The sequence below is a fragment of the Cydia splendana genome, chromosome 6 (genome assembly GCF_910591565.1).
Source record: "Cydia splendana chromosome 6, ilCydSple1.2, whole genome shotgun sequence".
NCBI lineage: Eukaryota > Metazoa > Arthropoda > Insecta > Lepidoptera > Tortricidae > Cydia > Cydia splendana.
In genome coordinates this window covers 16431242-16447403 of record NC_085965.1, presented here as the reverse complement: position 1 = coordinate 16447403, position 16162 = coordinate 16431242, and the positions used below count along the sequence as shown (strand labels likewise).

Here is a 16162-nt window from a genome sequence, read left to right as displayed (position 1 = left end):
GATGCTCGTTATTTTTTCTAACAAGCGAAAGTTGTTAGGTACATCAGGTTTAGAATCGATGTAGGTAGGTACTAGAAAAAAGAATCAAGGTTAATATTAATATTTTTTTGCAACCGTAGGTATTGTGATTTGAAAGAATACTAAGATTTTTTAAAATTCTGCTGGCTACGAGTAAAAGCACTGCACCTTAAGAAACGATCCTAATCACTTCTCAGGTGGAACCAAACAAAACACTTCAGATTATCTTCGAGATAACTATCTTACCTCCTATATAAGACATAGTGACTGCATTTAAGAGATAGTCGACACCATGGTTGCCGCTAAAATATTCGTACTACTAGCGTTTTTGACTTTGGTGTACTGTAAAGTTGCACGCCAAACAGAACAAGATATTCAAAATGTAGAGGCCTACATAGACAGCAAGAAAGGAGATATCAACCAAAGGTACAGACTGCATTACCACGTCGCTGCACCGGTTGGATGGATTAATGACCCGAACGGATTCACGTATTACAAATCGGAATTCCATCTTTTTTATCAATATTATCCATATGATTCAGTGTGGGGCCCCATGCACTGGGGACATGTTGCCAGTCGCGATCTAGTAAATTGGAAATATTTGCCGACAGCTTTAGTACCAGAAACCGAACAATGCTTCTCCGGTAGTGCTGTGGTAGATGGAGACACCATGATCCTAATGTATACTGGACATATCAATTTAGATGCTGAACCATGGGCCAACGAAACCCAGTACCTAGCCTATAGTGACGATGGTATAACATTTCACAAGTACGAAGGAAATCCAGTTATATCCTCTGCTCCTAACGGATCGCCTGACTTCAGAGATCCAAAGGCTTGGAAGCACGGAGATCATTATTATGTAGTCATCGGTAGCAAGACCGACGACAACCGAGGCCATGTTTTGCTGTACAGGTCAACGGATATGAAGAACTGGGAGTATTTGAATATTATAGCAGAATCCAAGGGTGATAGCTATATGTACGAGTGTCCCGATTTCTTTGAGTTGGATGGAAAGTTTGTTCTACTAATGTCTCCACAAGGCATGGAGCCGCAGGGCGACAGGTTCAAAAATCTTCAGCAGACCGGATATATAATTGGGAGTTTCAGCTATGATACTTTCGAATTTGTTCCTGAAGTAGATTTTCAAGAAATCGACTTCGGGCACGATTTTTATGCAGCACAGACCACGGAAGCGTTTGGCAAAAGAGTCCTTGTAGCTTGGTTTAACATGTGGGAGCAACCTCGGCCTGAAGCGGAAGATGGCTGGGCTGGTGCTATGACATTGGTTAGAGAACTGAAGCTCGTCGGCGACCGGATTACGATGAAACCTTTAGACGCCATGGCTGTTCTTAGGGATGAGGTAAAAATGATTGGGATTGTACAACCTCAACAGGAACTGCGTTTTGGAAAAACGGCTGAATTAATCGTGGCAGGTGATTTAGGTCAGAAAATTGAATTACAACTCGAAGGTACAGACGGCGGTGAGAAGGCTTGGATACGTTGGGAGCCTGAAGTCGGCAAAGTAGTAGTAGATAGAGGTTCAGATGATATTCGGCAAGTAGAATGGTCGCCAATCGGTATGGATACTTGGAGGATATTCCTGGATGCGAGTTCTATAGAGCTGTTCTGCGGAGAAGGAGAGGTGGTGTTCAGCAGCCGGTTGTTCCCTGAGGGTGGGTGGATTGTTACAAACACCAGCCCCCAGTTTATTCACGTACAGGCTTATTCGTTAGGCAGAAGCGTTCCTTGGTGATTATTTATGATTAAATCTAGGATTTAAAATGTATTATTACCTTTTCAAAATTCTCATATTTTAAATATTGTGTTCGTTATTTATTCTAAAATATTTTTGGAATTTAATTATATTTGTTGTTTTGATATTATTATTAGCTTGTGTTTTAATACTATTATCTCCTACTGTTCAAGTTGCGCATTTAAAATTGAACCATGAAATTGGATAAAAGGGAAAATTATCAGGTTCTATATCATTTTACATTAAGCAACAACTACAGAAAAACATCTCAACCTCCATTTTTTAACGACATCAAATATTTTTATACTAAGTCATAGAGAAATAAAATAATTAGATAAAAATCAATTTATATGTATAAGTTTGAAGCGAGCATAGCGAAAACTTATTTACAATAAGATTCAAGCTTAAAAAGTATTTAATAAGTTTAAAACTTATTAATCATAAGTTTTAACATGCACTCTGATACAATTTATTTCATTTATTTAAGTTCAGTTCTTAAGTTAGGATTTTTATATATTAAGTAAGGAAATCTATGTACGGAGTGAGCACTCTAAATTTACTTATTTATCTATGACGACTACTACTACGTATTTTATAGTAAATAACGTTATCACCCCTCTCTAAAATTGGCATTTAGAGTTCGGTCACTTTATAAAGTTTGCCATATATTTTTTTTCATACTAAATCCCAAATCACAAAAGGCTAATAGGAGATGTCGAAGGTGTGACAGGGATAAGGGTATGCCATTGGGAATACTTTAAAAAAATATTTCGCACACATAAATAACATCGTAATTTTTTTTCTTAGAGTTTTTTTATAGCTAGACTTGGAACTTTTTCTAGCAAAAACAAGGGATTGACAAAATGAAGCATCGACTAAAGGATGAATCACGTTAGACCGGGCCGTGTCCGGGCCGGAGTTTCCGGCGCTAACTTTTCTATGACATGACAGGTGATCACGTGATGCTTTCCATAGAAAACGATGCGCCGGAAGCTCCGAGTCGGACACGGCCCGGTCTAACGTGATTCATCCTTAAGGGTTGGATACGTTGGGAGCCTGAAGCCGGCAAAGTAGTAATAGATAGAGTTCAGGTGATATTCGGCAAGTGGAATGGTCACCAATCGGCATGGATGCTTGGAGGATATTCCTGGATGCGAGCTGTTCTGCGGAGAAGAGGTGGTGTTCAGCAGCCGACTGTTCCCTGAGGGTGGGTGGGTGGTTACAAATACCAGCACCCAATTTATTCACATAAAAGCATTTTCGTTATGCAGGAGCGTTTTCCTTGGTGATTAATACAATTAATACCAGGACTTACAATGTAATATTGGCTTTTAAAAATTCGCAAAACAATAATTTAAATATTGTGCTCTTTATTTATTTTAGAATATTTTTGAAATAGAAATAATTCCTCTTATGTTAGTTCGACTATTGAACTACGAGGAATTATAAAATTTCTTATAGTGAGAGTGGTCGGACAGCGAGGAATAAAAATTCCTTGTCGTCCGACCTGTCGGACATGACTGTCGGACCACGCGGCCGTAGAGTATTTGGAGGGGGCGTAAAGTCAGGAAATTAGAAGGAAACAAAAAATATGGCGCGCCGCGCGAAACTTGCGACGGAAGATAAGGCCGTTGTGTGGGTTCTTACCTAACTAATTTTTAAATAATTTTAACTTATCTCAATTACTCTGAAAATATACTGCTCTTCTTCTCCAAATTGAAAAATTCCACCTCAAATCTGAAACCAAGGACAATTAATTGCAAGTATGTATATCTATTACCTAATGTTCATAACTCTGATAGGTCTTACAGTTGTCTCATCATCTCGAAACATTACTCACATAAGACCAAGCTGTCAGATAATGTCGACCAACTAAACATATCAACTCGTATCAGATCTAGATGTTGAGATTATCTTAATTCATGGGCTGAATTCTGTTATCTTTCCTAGTAAAACACTTGGAGAATTTCTCATTTGTACGTTTGCGTACGAAATACTGCATTATTACCAAAGGAAATAACAATAAATACGCGTACCGTAAAATGGGGTGAGTAGGGATAAAACTGACATTCAAACTTCGATAAATAGTAGATTGTTAACCAAGGGTTGAAAGGCACCCATTTCTGTCGAGGTAGGTAGCGCTCGAACGCAGTGAAAGCGCCAATAGTCCGAGACGGAAATGGTGCCTTTCACCCAAGTTCAACACTCTACTTTTCATATTGAATGTGAGGAAACCAAACAAGACAAGACAATTTTGCAAAATCAGTAAATCAACTACTTACCTAAATAGACTTACGGCCATGATTTTTCCTTAGGACTTACGGCTCGATTCGGAAAATGAATTAGATTTCTACTAGACTTCAACAAGTTACGATACGGATCATCGTCATCTCAGCCATAAGACGTCCACTGCTGAACATAGGCCTCCCCCTTGGACCTTCATACGTGCCGGTTGGAAGCGACCCGCATCCAGCGTCTTTCGGCGACCTTAACAAGATCGTCTGTCCATCTTGTGGGTGGACGTCCTACGCTGCGCTTGCTAGTCCGTGGTCTCCACTCGAGCACTTTTCGACCCCATCGGCCATCTTCTCTGCGTGCAATGTGGCCTGCCAATTGCCACTTCAGCCTGCTAATCCGGTGGGCTATGTCGGTGACTTTAGTTCGTCTACGGATCTCCTCATTTCTGATTCGATCACGTAGAGAAACTCCGAGCATAGCCCTCTCCATAGCTCGTTGAGCGACTTTGAGTTTTGAGATGAGGCCGATAGTGAAAGACCACGTTTCGGAGCCGTAAGTCATCACTGGTAACACACATTTATTAAAGACTTTCGTCTTGAGGCACTGAGGTATGTCGGACGAAAAGACATTACGTAATAGTTTCCCGAACGCTGCCCAACCGAGTTGGATTCGGCGGTTGACCTCTTTCTCGAAGTTGGACCTACCTAATTGGACTACTTGTCCTAGGTAGATGTACGAGTCAACAACTTCGAGTACCGAGTTCCCAACAGAGACTGGGATGGGCACAACATTGGCAGTTGACATAAGTTTCGTCTTGTCCATGTTCATTTTCAAGCCCACCCGTTGTGAAACTCGGTTGAGGTCATCGAGTAGCATGCTGAGTTCCTCCATCGATTTTGCCATGACTACGATATCGTCGGCAAACCGAAGGTGAGTGATGTATTCGCCGTTGATGTTGATGCCAAGTCCTTCCCATTCCAGGAGCTTGAAGGCGTCTTCCATTACGGCAGTAAACAGTTTCGGAGAGATAACGTCTCCCTGCCTTACGCCTCTTCGCAATAGAATCGCCCTCGTGCTCTGCTCCTGTACTCGGACCGACATGGTGGCGTTACTATACAAACACTTCAACACTTCGATGTACTTACCGATAGTCAATATGGCATCGCTGAAGAGACTCAAGCACCGCCCATGTTTCCACCGAATCGAAGGCTTTCTTATAGTCCACAAACGCTAAGCATAATGGCAAGGATACGATAGGGAAGGGACGATACGGATAATTTAAAGATATTTGTAAGATAGATATGTCAAATTTGACGTTTCCGCGATTCTGGAGGTCCTCTTGAACGGTTTCGACAAGTTATGACTTAGATATCCAAGTCACATCTAGTCGATATCTAATGTAAATCTAGTTGATTTCTAAATCGTCTCAAGATCTTGTGATTATCTCGAAATCCGAATAGGCCTGTTACTTGCAATCGGAGACTTTACATGTGTGAAGATAAATAACCTCTAGCGAAGAACATTTAGATTGCAATATTTACGAAAAATACACATATTTTAACAAACTGCAGTATTTTAAAATGATTTGTTAATTATTATTATAAAAATCAGCGGGATTGCCTCTTACTTTTTCGTTCTAAAAGCCGTAATAGACTAACGCGACGCGCCGCGATCTTGGTGCGCCGCACCCTGGCCGCACCACAAAATAACAAAATAAAAATATTTTAAGAATTTAAATAACAATTGATGAATGAAATAAACAATTTTAATCTTGTATTTTTTTTTCATGCATATACTGCTAAATCACTTTAAAAACCCATTTAAACCTACAAACGTTTAACTGTGGCTGTATAAGATTCTGCCTTGGTCAAAATTAACGCAAGAGTAAGGTTTAAAAAAAAATAGTTGGTGTATTCCTTTTGGTCCCCGCCTTATGTAAGTAAGAGTTCGAGTGTAACTCGGATAGTCGGGGTAGTTCGTCAATGAACGTCAACCACTGCTCGCATACGTCTTGAGGAAGTGGATCATCCCAACCGAGGCCCACCTTCCAAAGGTCCTGAAGAATGCACTTTGCAACAAATGTGCATGGAGCAATGTATCCAACAGGATCATAAATTGACGCAAGAGTCTTCAGTACAGATCGCTTAGTATTGACGGTATCTTGTTTATTCAACGAGAAGCTGAACGCGTCAAACACCGGAGACCATTTCAAGCCTAAAAGCTTTATTGAAACGTCATCTCTGTCCTTCTGAAAAGTGACAGTAGTTTCACGATGTTCAGCCGGGACGCGCTCAAACAATTGTTCAGAGTTGCTCGACCACTTCTTAAGTACAAGTCCTCCGCACTGTAGCATATTAATCAACTCGTCCTGTAATGCACATGCCTGAGAGAAGGTGGCGCATGACCACAGGATATCATCCATATAGATGCCTTGACGTACAACTTCAGCAGCAGAAGGGAAACGTTCGCCTTCATCACTGGCTAATTGTAGTAAAGTGCGTATGGCCAGAAATGGACTAGAACTCACGCCATATGTGATTGTTTTCAACTCATAGACTTTTATCGGCTCGTCAACGGACGATCGATATAAAATGTGTTGATATTTTCGATCAGATTCGCGCACAAGGATTGCACGATACATTTTGCAAATATCACTTGCAAAACAGTATTCGAATAATCGAAAATTTGTTATTATGGCACCTATATCACGGTATAGGTTTGGTCCCGTGAACTGGGTGTCGTTAAGAGAGACGTTTGTAGACGTTTTCGCACTAGCATCAAAGACTACGCGCAACGGAGTAGATGTGCTGCTTGGCCTTAAAATGCTGTGATGTGGTACAATATATTTGCTCGGCTCGCTACCAGTATACAATTCCATGTGGTCTAGTTTCTCATACTCCAACATGAAGTCATTGTACGCTTGCTGCAGCACTGGTGAGCGCGCGAGTTTGCGCTCTGTTGCCAGCAGTCGTCGCTCGGCAGCAGCGCGAGAGTCTCCGAGTATCGGCGCATCAGGAACAAAAGGCAGCGGCACGATATACCTCCCCCCTCATCACGGGAGTGATCACGCACGTAAATATCTTCAGCCAGCTGATCTTGTGGGCTGAGCACAGGTTTGCACGGCAATTCCTCGACTTCCCAGAAGTCACGCAGCGTTTTGTCCAAAGTCTTCTCTAAAGAAATCGTCAGATGGAAGCTCTGTGTTGGTAGTTCGGTGTCGTTGTATAATCTTCCGCTAACCACGTACCCAAAAATGGTTTCAATAACCTTTGGAATGCTCGGTTTGACAGTAGTAGGCTTGTCCATAATCAATTCGGACACGACGCCATTATCCAGTAGAATATCCACCGATGACTTCTCGAAAAACAACGGGTCAGCCAATTCAAAATTCTTGTATTCTTCCACAACTTCTGGCGGAAACGAAACATTTGGCATTTCAGATGACACTTTCTCCACGACGACCATCTCCACCTGGAAACTCGGAACGTCCGATTTACACGGTTTCAAGTCGCACGTCACTATGCCAAAGTTTTTGACAAGTTCACCTCCAAGTCCTGATACTGTGTAAGGACATTTGTTGCGAGGTAAGCCCAAACGTTGAGCACAATTCAAAGTAATAAATGAGCTTTGCGCTCCAGAATCAAGAACAGCACGGCAGTTCTGATGTTGACCGGTGATGTCAACCACTACAGTCCTCGTAGTCCCCAACACTACACCGTAAGAACCTGAATTTTCACTCACGGAGTGAAGATTCTCAGTTCCAGTTGGAGCGGCAGCGCGGGGCGTCTGCAGGGTCGGCACGGCCGGTGCCTGCAGAACACTTGCATCCCGATGTAGCAAATAATGATGAGGCTGAGAGCAAACTCCACAAGTCATGTTGCTCTTACAACTTGACGCTTCGTGACCACTTTTCAAACAGTTGCTGCATATCTTCAAGGCGTTGACACGGTCAATCCTATCTTGAATCAACAGTTTACGAAACTGTTCGCAACGATAAATCAGATGATTTGAGTTGCAATGCACGCAAGTCAGTTTGTTTTGGTACGAATTATTTTGAGTATCATTATTACGCGAAACAGTTAATCCAACCTTTTGCGAAGACGAGGTCGCGTTCGAATATTTGAAACTGGCAGGTTTATGACTCGGTTGCGTGAAGTTGACAGGTGACTTCACTTTGACTTGTTGATTATTTATAGTCCGGGAGCTAGTACTAGGAAAAGTATGTTCCAACACTTTAATTTGTTTGTTTACAAAATGTATTAATTCCGCGAAAGTCGGTAATTTATTTTGATCGCGGCTTTCTTCAAACAATTTTCGAGTATGACTGTCTAGCCCGCGAAGTGCCAGATGGCATAACAGATAGTCGTCCAAGTTCTCAATCTGCAAGGCGTGAATAGCTTTCAAGGAATGGTCAAAAGTTTCCACGAATGAGGTTAAATTCGCTGCACTGTCTTTTGTCAAAGATGAAAAGTTCAGCATTTTATCCAGATACCTGCCGGTCAACGCCCTGACATCTTGGTACTTATCAAGTAAGCTTTGCCAAACTACAGGATAGTTGTAAGACGTGATCGGAAGACTCTTGATAATATTCAGTGCTGGGCCTTTGACACAAGACAGCAGATAATGAAATTTATCTATGTTCTCGAACTTGCGATTGTGAACCAAAGACACAAAAGTATCATGAAATGTGGCCCAATTCTCCACCTGACCATCAAATTCCAACAAGGTCAGCTTCGGTAAATGTGGCCTAGCGAAACAATCATCCTTGGTTTCAGTGAAATTATTTTGGCTGGCTCCTGGACTAGACGGTTACAGTTCAAAGCTACCTTTTTGCAAGCGAAATATAAATCATCGAAACTTTCTAACGAGCTTGTTGAAGGTTTAGCTTTGGGGTTTGCCTGCATCTCCATCATGATAATCTCCATGACAATTTTTTCGAAGTCGCAACGTGCGTCATCGAGTTCCGAAAACTGTACCATGTAATCTTGCACCGAGTCTAGACTATCCAATTTAACAGTTTTGGATACATCATAAGCCTTTTGTAATTTGTTAAACAAATATTCTTTTTTGAGTGTCAACGTATTTATTTGCAATAACAATTGCACCTCGCCTTCCGCCATTGTTTGTCACGGACAAAAATGTATGACGAATTGGATATTTTATTGAAATAGATATCAGTAAAAACCGTAGAAATAAATAGGAAACAGCGAGATAATATGCGCAATACGATCCGCAAGGGAAACGCAACGGTTAGCCTATAGAAGATAGGATTTGGGGAAAAAATAAATCTAGGAGGGTTCAAAATTTGGGAAATTTAAGATTCGGCTCGGAGGCCAGAAAATGTGGCGTAAAGCCAGGGGTGTGGACTGTAGTTTCTGTAAGTTCCTATCGTAACACTATACTGAGGTACAAAAGGGTGAGCGCGCTTACCGTCAGTCTTGTGGTCTGCAGCTGGCAGAGGCCTCTGCGGGTGGATTGCTGATTCCTCGTTATTTACACGCACTGAATTATGAGTTTTTACTAGGGTTTTACTGTTTCTTGCGAATTAGGCGATCTATTTCTTCGCGATTTTGCTGTGACACTGACACTGTTAGTTATTATTTTTCAGACCACCTTTTCTGCGTCGCCGGCCAGTAGCCTCGCTACCTCAAGTAAATCAGTATAGCAGTATTAAGGTTGAATACTAAAAACATTGATTAAAGACTTTCGTCTTGAGGCACTGCGTATGTCGGACGAAAAGACATTACGTAGTTTCCCGAACGCTGCCCAACCGAGTTGGATTCGGCGGTTGACCTCTTTCTCGAAATTGGACCTACCTAATTGGACTACTTGTCCTAGGTAGATGTACGAGTCAACAACTTCGAGTACCGAGTTCCCAACAGAGACTGGGATGGGCACAACATTGGCATTTGACATAAGTTTCGTCTTGTCCATGTTAATTTTCAAGCCGGTTGTGAAACTCGGTTAAGATCATGGAGCATCATGCTGAGTTCTTCCATCGACTTTGCCATGACTACGATATCGTCCGCAAACCGAAGGTGAGTGATGTATTCGCCGTTGTTGTTGATGCCAGTGCCTACTAAGGTGAGTTTTGAAAATTGTTGGATCGATACTTTGGGATTATGAACATTATAATAGCTTGATATGTTATTAGAATATATGATTTACGTAGCAGTAGCCTGTAAAAACCAACTCACCCCTCTGTAATCCCTCCTCACCCCATTCATAACCCAACTGCCCTCGTAATCCCTCCTCACCCCATTTTACGGTATCTGTCAATTTCTTTGATAAAATGAGTGACTAGTCCGTCATAATCGCTGGTGTAAAGCTCCGACCACATCGCTGCTTAAAAAACAGGGACGTTACGGAATCGCAGTGACGTATCGTAAGTGTACCTACCGTTTTTATCGCATGCTCCACACACCGCTGCTAAAAAACCACTGACGGTGCGGAATTGCAGTATCGCGTCGTAAATGTCACGATTTTAACGCATGTCCTCGTAGTGAATTCGTTTTTCGTCGTGAAGTTTACGTCACGTCCGTTTTTAAGCAGCGGTGTGTGGAGTATGCGGTGAAAACGGTACGCTTATGAATGACATCATAAAGGTGACGGTATGGCAACTGCAACCTCACCAGTTCGCCGCCGCCACTGCAAAGGTCCGACCACACCACTGCTTAAGAGCCCATCAACGTGCACACTAGCGCCACTGTTAAATAATCACGTGATTATTGTGGCGCTAGTGTGCATAGGACCATATGTACTGTAAAATATTTTTCATTTCTCATGCTCTGAAAGAGGGTCATTGTTGTTCTAAAAGGTGTGCAGAAAATGATACGTTTCTGCACTAGAGCATTTTAGGTTCCAAGTACGATTTTATTAATTTTTTTACGATAAGCAATTGAAATTTGGGTATAAATTGATTAGTTTTGTTATACAATTTCCTTTCTGATATTTGACTCCCCTTGCCATAAATAACGATACTTTTGCCTAAATTGTTAATTGAAAGTACTGTTGAGAAGGTACTATCAAAAACTAGTCTTTTAATCGCCCAAATCTAAAAGAAAACTGAATTTTTCGCGGTTTTTTCGAGTTTTGACAAAGTTGCGTTCGGCGCTCGAGGTCACAAACTTGGATTATTCATTGGGCCAACATCATAAATAAGTCTGCAAAAAATCAGAACTTCCGGATTTGACGCAAAAGAGCCACATTACAAAATTCGACAAAGTTACTGGATTATACCTAAGATAATTTAATTAAAAGATAGATATATAGATTGATAGATTTAATTATACCGCAAGGAAGTGTTACAGGATGTCTTCTGTTTATAGCATACATAAATGACTTGCCAAAAATTTTAAATACATCATGCGTTATGTTTGCTGACGACGTCTCAATATTACTGAATTGTACAAATAGTGTAGAATGCAATACTCGCCTACTGGAGACTCTCAACACAGTTACTGACTGGCTCCACGAACATAACCTCGATATAAACTTTAATAAAACGAAAATAATACAATTTAAACCAAATCAAAAAAATCCGTTGCATATAAGTTTACAAATTGACAATAATAAAACCATCGAAGAAGTAGACGAGTGCAAACTATTGGGCATAACACTAGACTCGAGTATTAATTGGAAATCGCACATACAGGATATAAAATCCAAACTGGCTAGGTTCACCTACGCATTAAGCATCTTAAAGATTAATACGAACATTGAAACCGCTAAAACCGCATATTTTGCATATGCGTACGCATGGCTACGATATGGTATTATCCTGTGGGGAGAAAGCACCGATGTGCATCAACTGTTCGTTATGCAGAAAAAATGCATTCGTATCTTATCCAACACGCGCGCACCAAACAGCTGTCGCTCATATTTCAAAGAACTGAAAATACTAACACTACCCTCCATATATATAATGGAGGCGGCACTATTTGTAAAAAGTCACCTTCAGTTGTTTGAGATAAAAAAACTGTCAAGACCAAATCGCAAACCAGTCGGTTATTATTATATATAACTCAATTATTATTGCCACCCTCCAAATTAGCTATGGTAAGAAACGGCCCTTACTGTCGATGTGTGCGTATAGTATAATGAATAAAGTGCTTAGTTTCCTGAATATAGAAATTAGCGATAAATTATTTAAGAAACAGTTAAAGGATATGTTATTAGAAAAATGTTATTATTCGTTGGAAGACTTTTTTAATGATGAAAATTTGATTATGTAAAATGATAGTTTATAAATTTTATTTTAATTTTTATATTTTATTGTTAAATTTTATTCTTTAGAATGACTATGATTTGTGATTATTAATGATTATGTGAATATCTTTTATGCATGAATTAGTCTTAATATATTATTTTTTTTTTCTTTGACATTTAATATTTCTTGAAATTAAAATTAGGTATAAGTTAAAATCCTATATTGTACACCCTAGCAGGGTATCATGTACCTACTTGCCAAATGTAAGACCAAATGTACAAATGAACATGATTACAATGGAATAAATGATATGATATGATATGATAATTGAAATTGACCTAATTAATTAATAACCCTGTTGACATGTAAAGTTTGTAATTTTATGAATAAATGAATAATTATGAATATGATACTTCTCGTGTCGAATACTTTTTGGAAGTTAAACACATTAATAAAATGTATTTAGTTTTATTTTAACATACGGGTAAAACATAATAAAAATACGATAAAAACCCATTAGGTAAGCCCAACCAAATGATACTTGAGGAAAAGGTTTTAATTACTTAAGGTGCAGTGGGTTCCGCCGCAGAGTTAATGAAAAATCGCTTTTTTTAGATCATAATACGGTAGCAAAAATATTAAAGTTATTTTTAAGGCCTTTCTCTAGTAACTAACCTAATTGAAACGAACATAAACATAGGTACATGTACACATAACAATAACATTAATATTTCTTCTAAAAATGCGTAATTTTATTTTTGATCGAATTAATTATGTTTTTAGGGTTCCGTACCTCAAAAAGAAAAAAACAGAACTCTTATAGTATCACTCGTGCGTCTGTCTGTCTCTCTGTGTCCGACCATTCCCCCCCCCCCCCCCCCTTTATCTCCGAAACTCACGCTTGACTACACATTTCTAATAGGTTTTCCTGTTATCTATATTAGGTAAAGAACTATTTTGAGTATTTTTTTCAAAATTTTTGACCCAATAGTTTCGGAGATAAAGGAGGCGGGGTCATTTTTTGGCTATTTTCTTAAATAACTTCTAACCTATATACAGGGTGGTCCAAACCTTGACGTCCAAAAATTTTTTTTAGATTCCTCACGTCGTGGGCTATCAGAATATACCCCATGTATGTTAGCCGATTTTTCGTAGATTTCGAGTTATGATTTTTTAAACTTTTAACTTTTGTTATGAAATTCCGGGGTTCCCATACAGGGTGGCTAAAAAATAACTGCATTCCCGTTGCCAGGGAGGTTTTGGGATTATACTGAGCAACTTTTACTATGGGACCAACCCCGCAATCGCGAAAAAAAATTTACCCTTCCATAGAAAATGTATGAAACAGCCAAATTTTTTTACCTATTTGCAAACCTATTTCCGTAGCTAGCTCTTAGACGCGAATATCATTATTGTTATATTTAGTTATTTAAAAAATAAAAGAAATCGATATGTTCGGTCAAGAATAAAATCACGTATTTTTAGAAGCATATTAATAGGTTCATATCAATTTGTGCAAAGGTTATATATATATATATATATTTTTTATTAGCCTATAGGAGTGTCCCACTGCTGGGCAAAGGCCTCCCCTCTTTCCCGCCATTTGGTCCTATCCGATGCACACTCCCACCACTCTTTACAAAATGTGTCAAGGTCGTCCCGTTGTGCAAAGGTTATAATTGTTATAAATTTTTAATGGTGCGTTTTAATGTAGATGCTCATTATTTTTTCTATCAAGCGAAAGTTGTTACATCAGGTTTCGAATTGATATAGTTAGGTACTAGATAAAAGAATCAAGGGTATTTTTTTGCAACCGTAGGTATTGTGATTTAAAACAGTATACCGATTTTTTTAAATTGTGCTGGATAAAAGCACTGCACCTTAAGAAACGATCCTAATCACTTCTCAGGTGGAACCAAACAAAAATAGATTATCTTCGTGATAACTATCTTACCTCCTATATAAGACATAGTGACTCCATTTAAGAGATAGTCGACACCATGGTGGCCGCTAAAATATTCGTACTACTTGCGTTTTTGACTTTGGTGTACTGTAAAGTTGCACGGCAAACAGAACAAGATATTCAAAAGGTAGAGGCCTACATAGACAGCAAGAAAGGAGATATCAACCAAAGGTACAGACTGCATTACCACGTCGCTGCACCGGTTGGATGGATTAACGACCCGAACGGATTCACGTATTACAAATCGAAATTCCATCTTTTTTATCAATATCATCCATATGATTCAGTGTGGGGCCCCATGCACTGGGGACATGTTGCCAGTCGCGATCTGGTACATTGGAAATATTTGCCGACAGCTTTAGTACCAGAAACCGAACAATGCTTCTCCGGTAGTGCTGTGGTAGATGGAGACACCATGATCATAATGTATACTGGACATGTTAATTTAGATGCTGAACCATGGGCCAACGAAACCCAGTACCTAGCCTACAGTGACGATGGTATAACATTTCACAAGTACGAAGGAAATCCAGTCATATCCTCTGCTCCTAACGGATCGCCTGACTTCAGGGATCCAAAGGCCTGGAAGCACGGAGATCATTACTATGTAGTCATCGGTAGCAAGACTGACGATAACCGAGGACATGTTTTGCTATACAGGTCAACGGATATGAAGAACTGGGAGTATTTGAATATTATAGCAGAATCCAAGGGTGAAAGCCATATGTACGAGTGTCCCGACTTCTTTGAGTTGGATGGAAAGTTTGTTCTACTAATGTCTCCACAAGGCATGAAGCCGCAGGGCGATAGGTTCAAGAATCCCCATCAGACCGGATATATCATTGGGAGTTTCAGCTATGATACTTTCGAATTTGTTCCTGAAGTAGATTTTCAAGAAATCGACTTCGGGCACCATTTTTATGCAGCACAGACCACGGAAGCGTTTGGCAAAAGATTCCTTGTAGGTTGGTTTAACATGTGGGTGCAACCTCCGCCTGAAGCGAAAGACGGCTGGGCTGGTGCTCTGACGTTGGTTAGAGAACTGAAGCTCGTCGGCGACCGGATCACGATGAAACCTTTGGACGCTATGACTGTTCTTAGGGATGAGGTAAAGATGATTGGCGTTGTACAACCTCAACAGGAACTGCGTTTTGGAAAAACGGCTGAATTAATCGTGGCAGGTAATTTAAGTCAGAAAATTGAATTACAACTCGAAGGTACAGACGGCGGTGAGAAGGCTTGGATACGATGGGAGCCTGAAGTCGGCAAAGTAGTACTAGATAGAGGTTCCGATGATATTCGGCAAGTAGAATGGTCACCAATCGGCATGGATTCTTGGAGGATATTCCTGGATGCGAGCTCTATAGAGCTGTTCTGCGGAAAAGGAGAGGTGGTGTTCAGCAGCCGGTTGTTCCCCGAGGGTGGGTGGATTGTTACAAACACCAGCCCCCAGTTTATTCACGTACAGGCTTATTCGTTATGCAGAAGCGTTCCTTGGTGATTATTTATGATTAAATCTTAGATTTAAAATGTATTCTTACCTTTTCAAAATTCTCATATTTTAAATATCGTTTTCGTTATTTATACTAAAATATTTTTTGGAATTGGATTATAATTGTTGTTTTAATATAATTATTAGCTTGTGTTTTAATAGCTCCAACTCCTACTGCTCAACCTGCTAATATTACCTGCTGCTCGAGTTGCGCATTTAAAATTGAACCATGAAATTGTATAAAAGGAAAATGCATCAGGTTCTATATCATTTTACATAATCAACAACTACAGAAAATCATCTCAAGCTTCGTTTAACAACATCAAATATTTTATACTAAGTCATAGAGAAATAAAATAAGGAAGCTTAGAGTGTTCACTTCGGGGTCCCTTTGTTTCCCATAAAGTTTTAAGTCATAATGTATTGTTTGTCATATTATCGTTAGTCATAAAACTGAAACCGTTAACTTTTCAGGACTTTCGTAAG

At 39.8% G+C, this 16162-nt stretch overlaps 1 protein-coding gene across 1 annotated transcript; it reads left to right on the top strand.

Annotated features, from left to right (window-relative positions):
* Nucleotides 1–288: 288 nt before the first annotated feature.
* LOC134791481 (uncharacterized) lies at nucleotides 289–15718 on the top strand. The gene is made up of 4 exons (XM_063762524.1): nucleotides 289–1694; nucleotides 5494–5504; nucleotides 12143–12170; nucleotides 14280–15718. Exons 1-4 carry the CDS (start codon nucleotides 311–313, stop codon nucleotides 15683–15685), a joined length of 2829 nt encoding a protein of 942 aa, XP_063618594.1. The 5' UTR covers nucleotides 289–310; the 3' UTR covers nucleotides 15686–15718.
* The last annotated feature ends 444 nt before the right edge of the window (nucleotides 15719–16162 follow it).

Excerpts from the sequence above, each read along its gene's own strand:
- LOC134791481 (XM_063762524.1), top strand. The coding sequence starts at position 311 with ATGGTTGCCGCTAAAATATTCGTACTACTAGCGTTTTTGACTTTGGTG. Across the intron at positions 12,171-14,279 it reads GATAAATTATTTAAGAAACA|TTGCACGGCAAACAGAACAA; the intron begins GTTAAAGGATAT and ends TGTACTGTAAAG.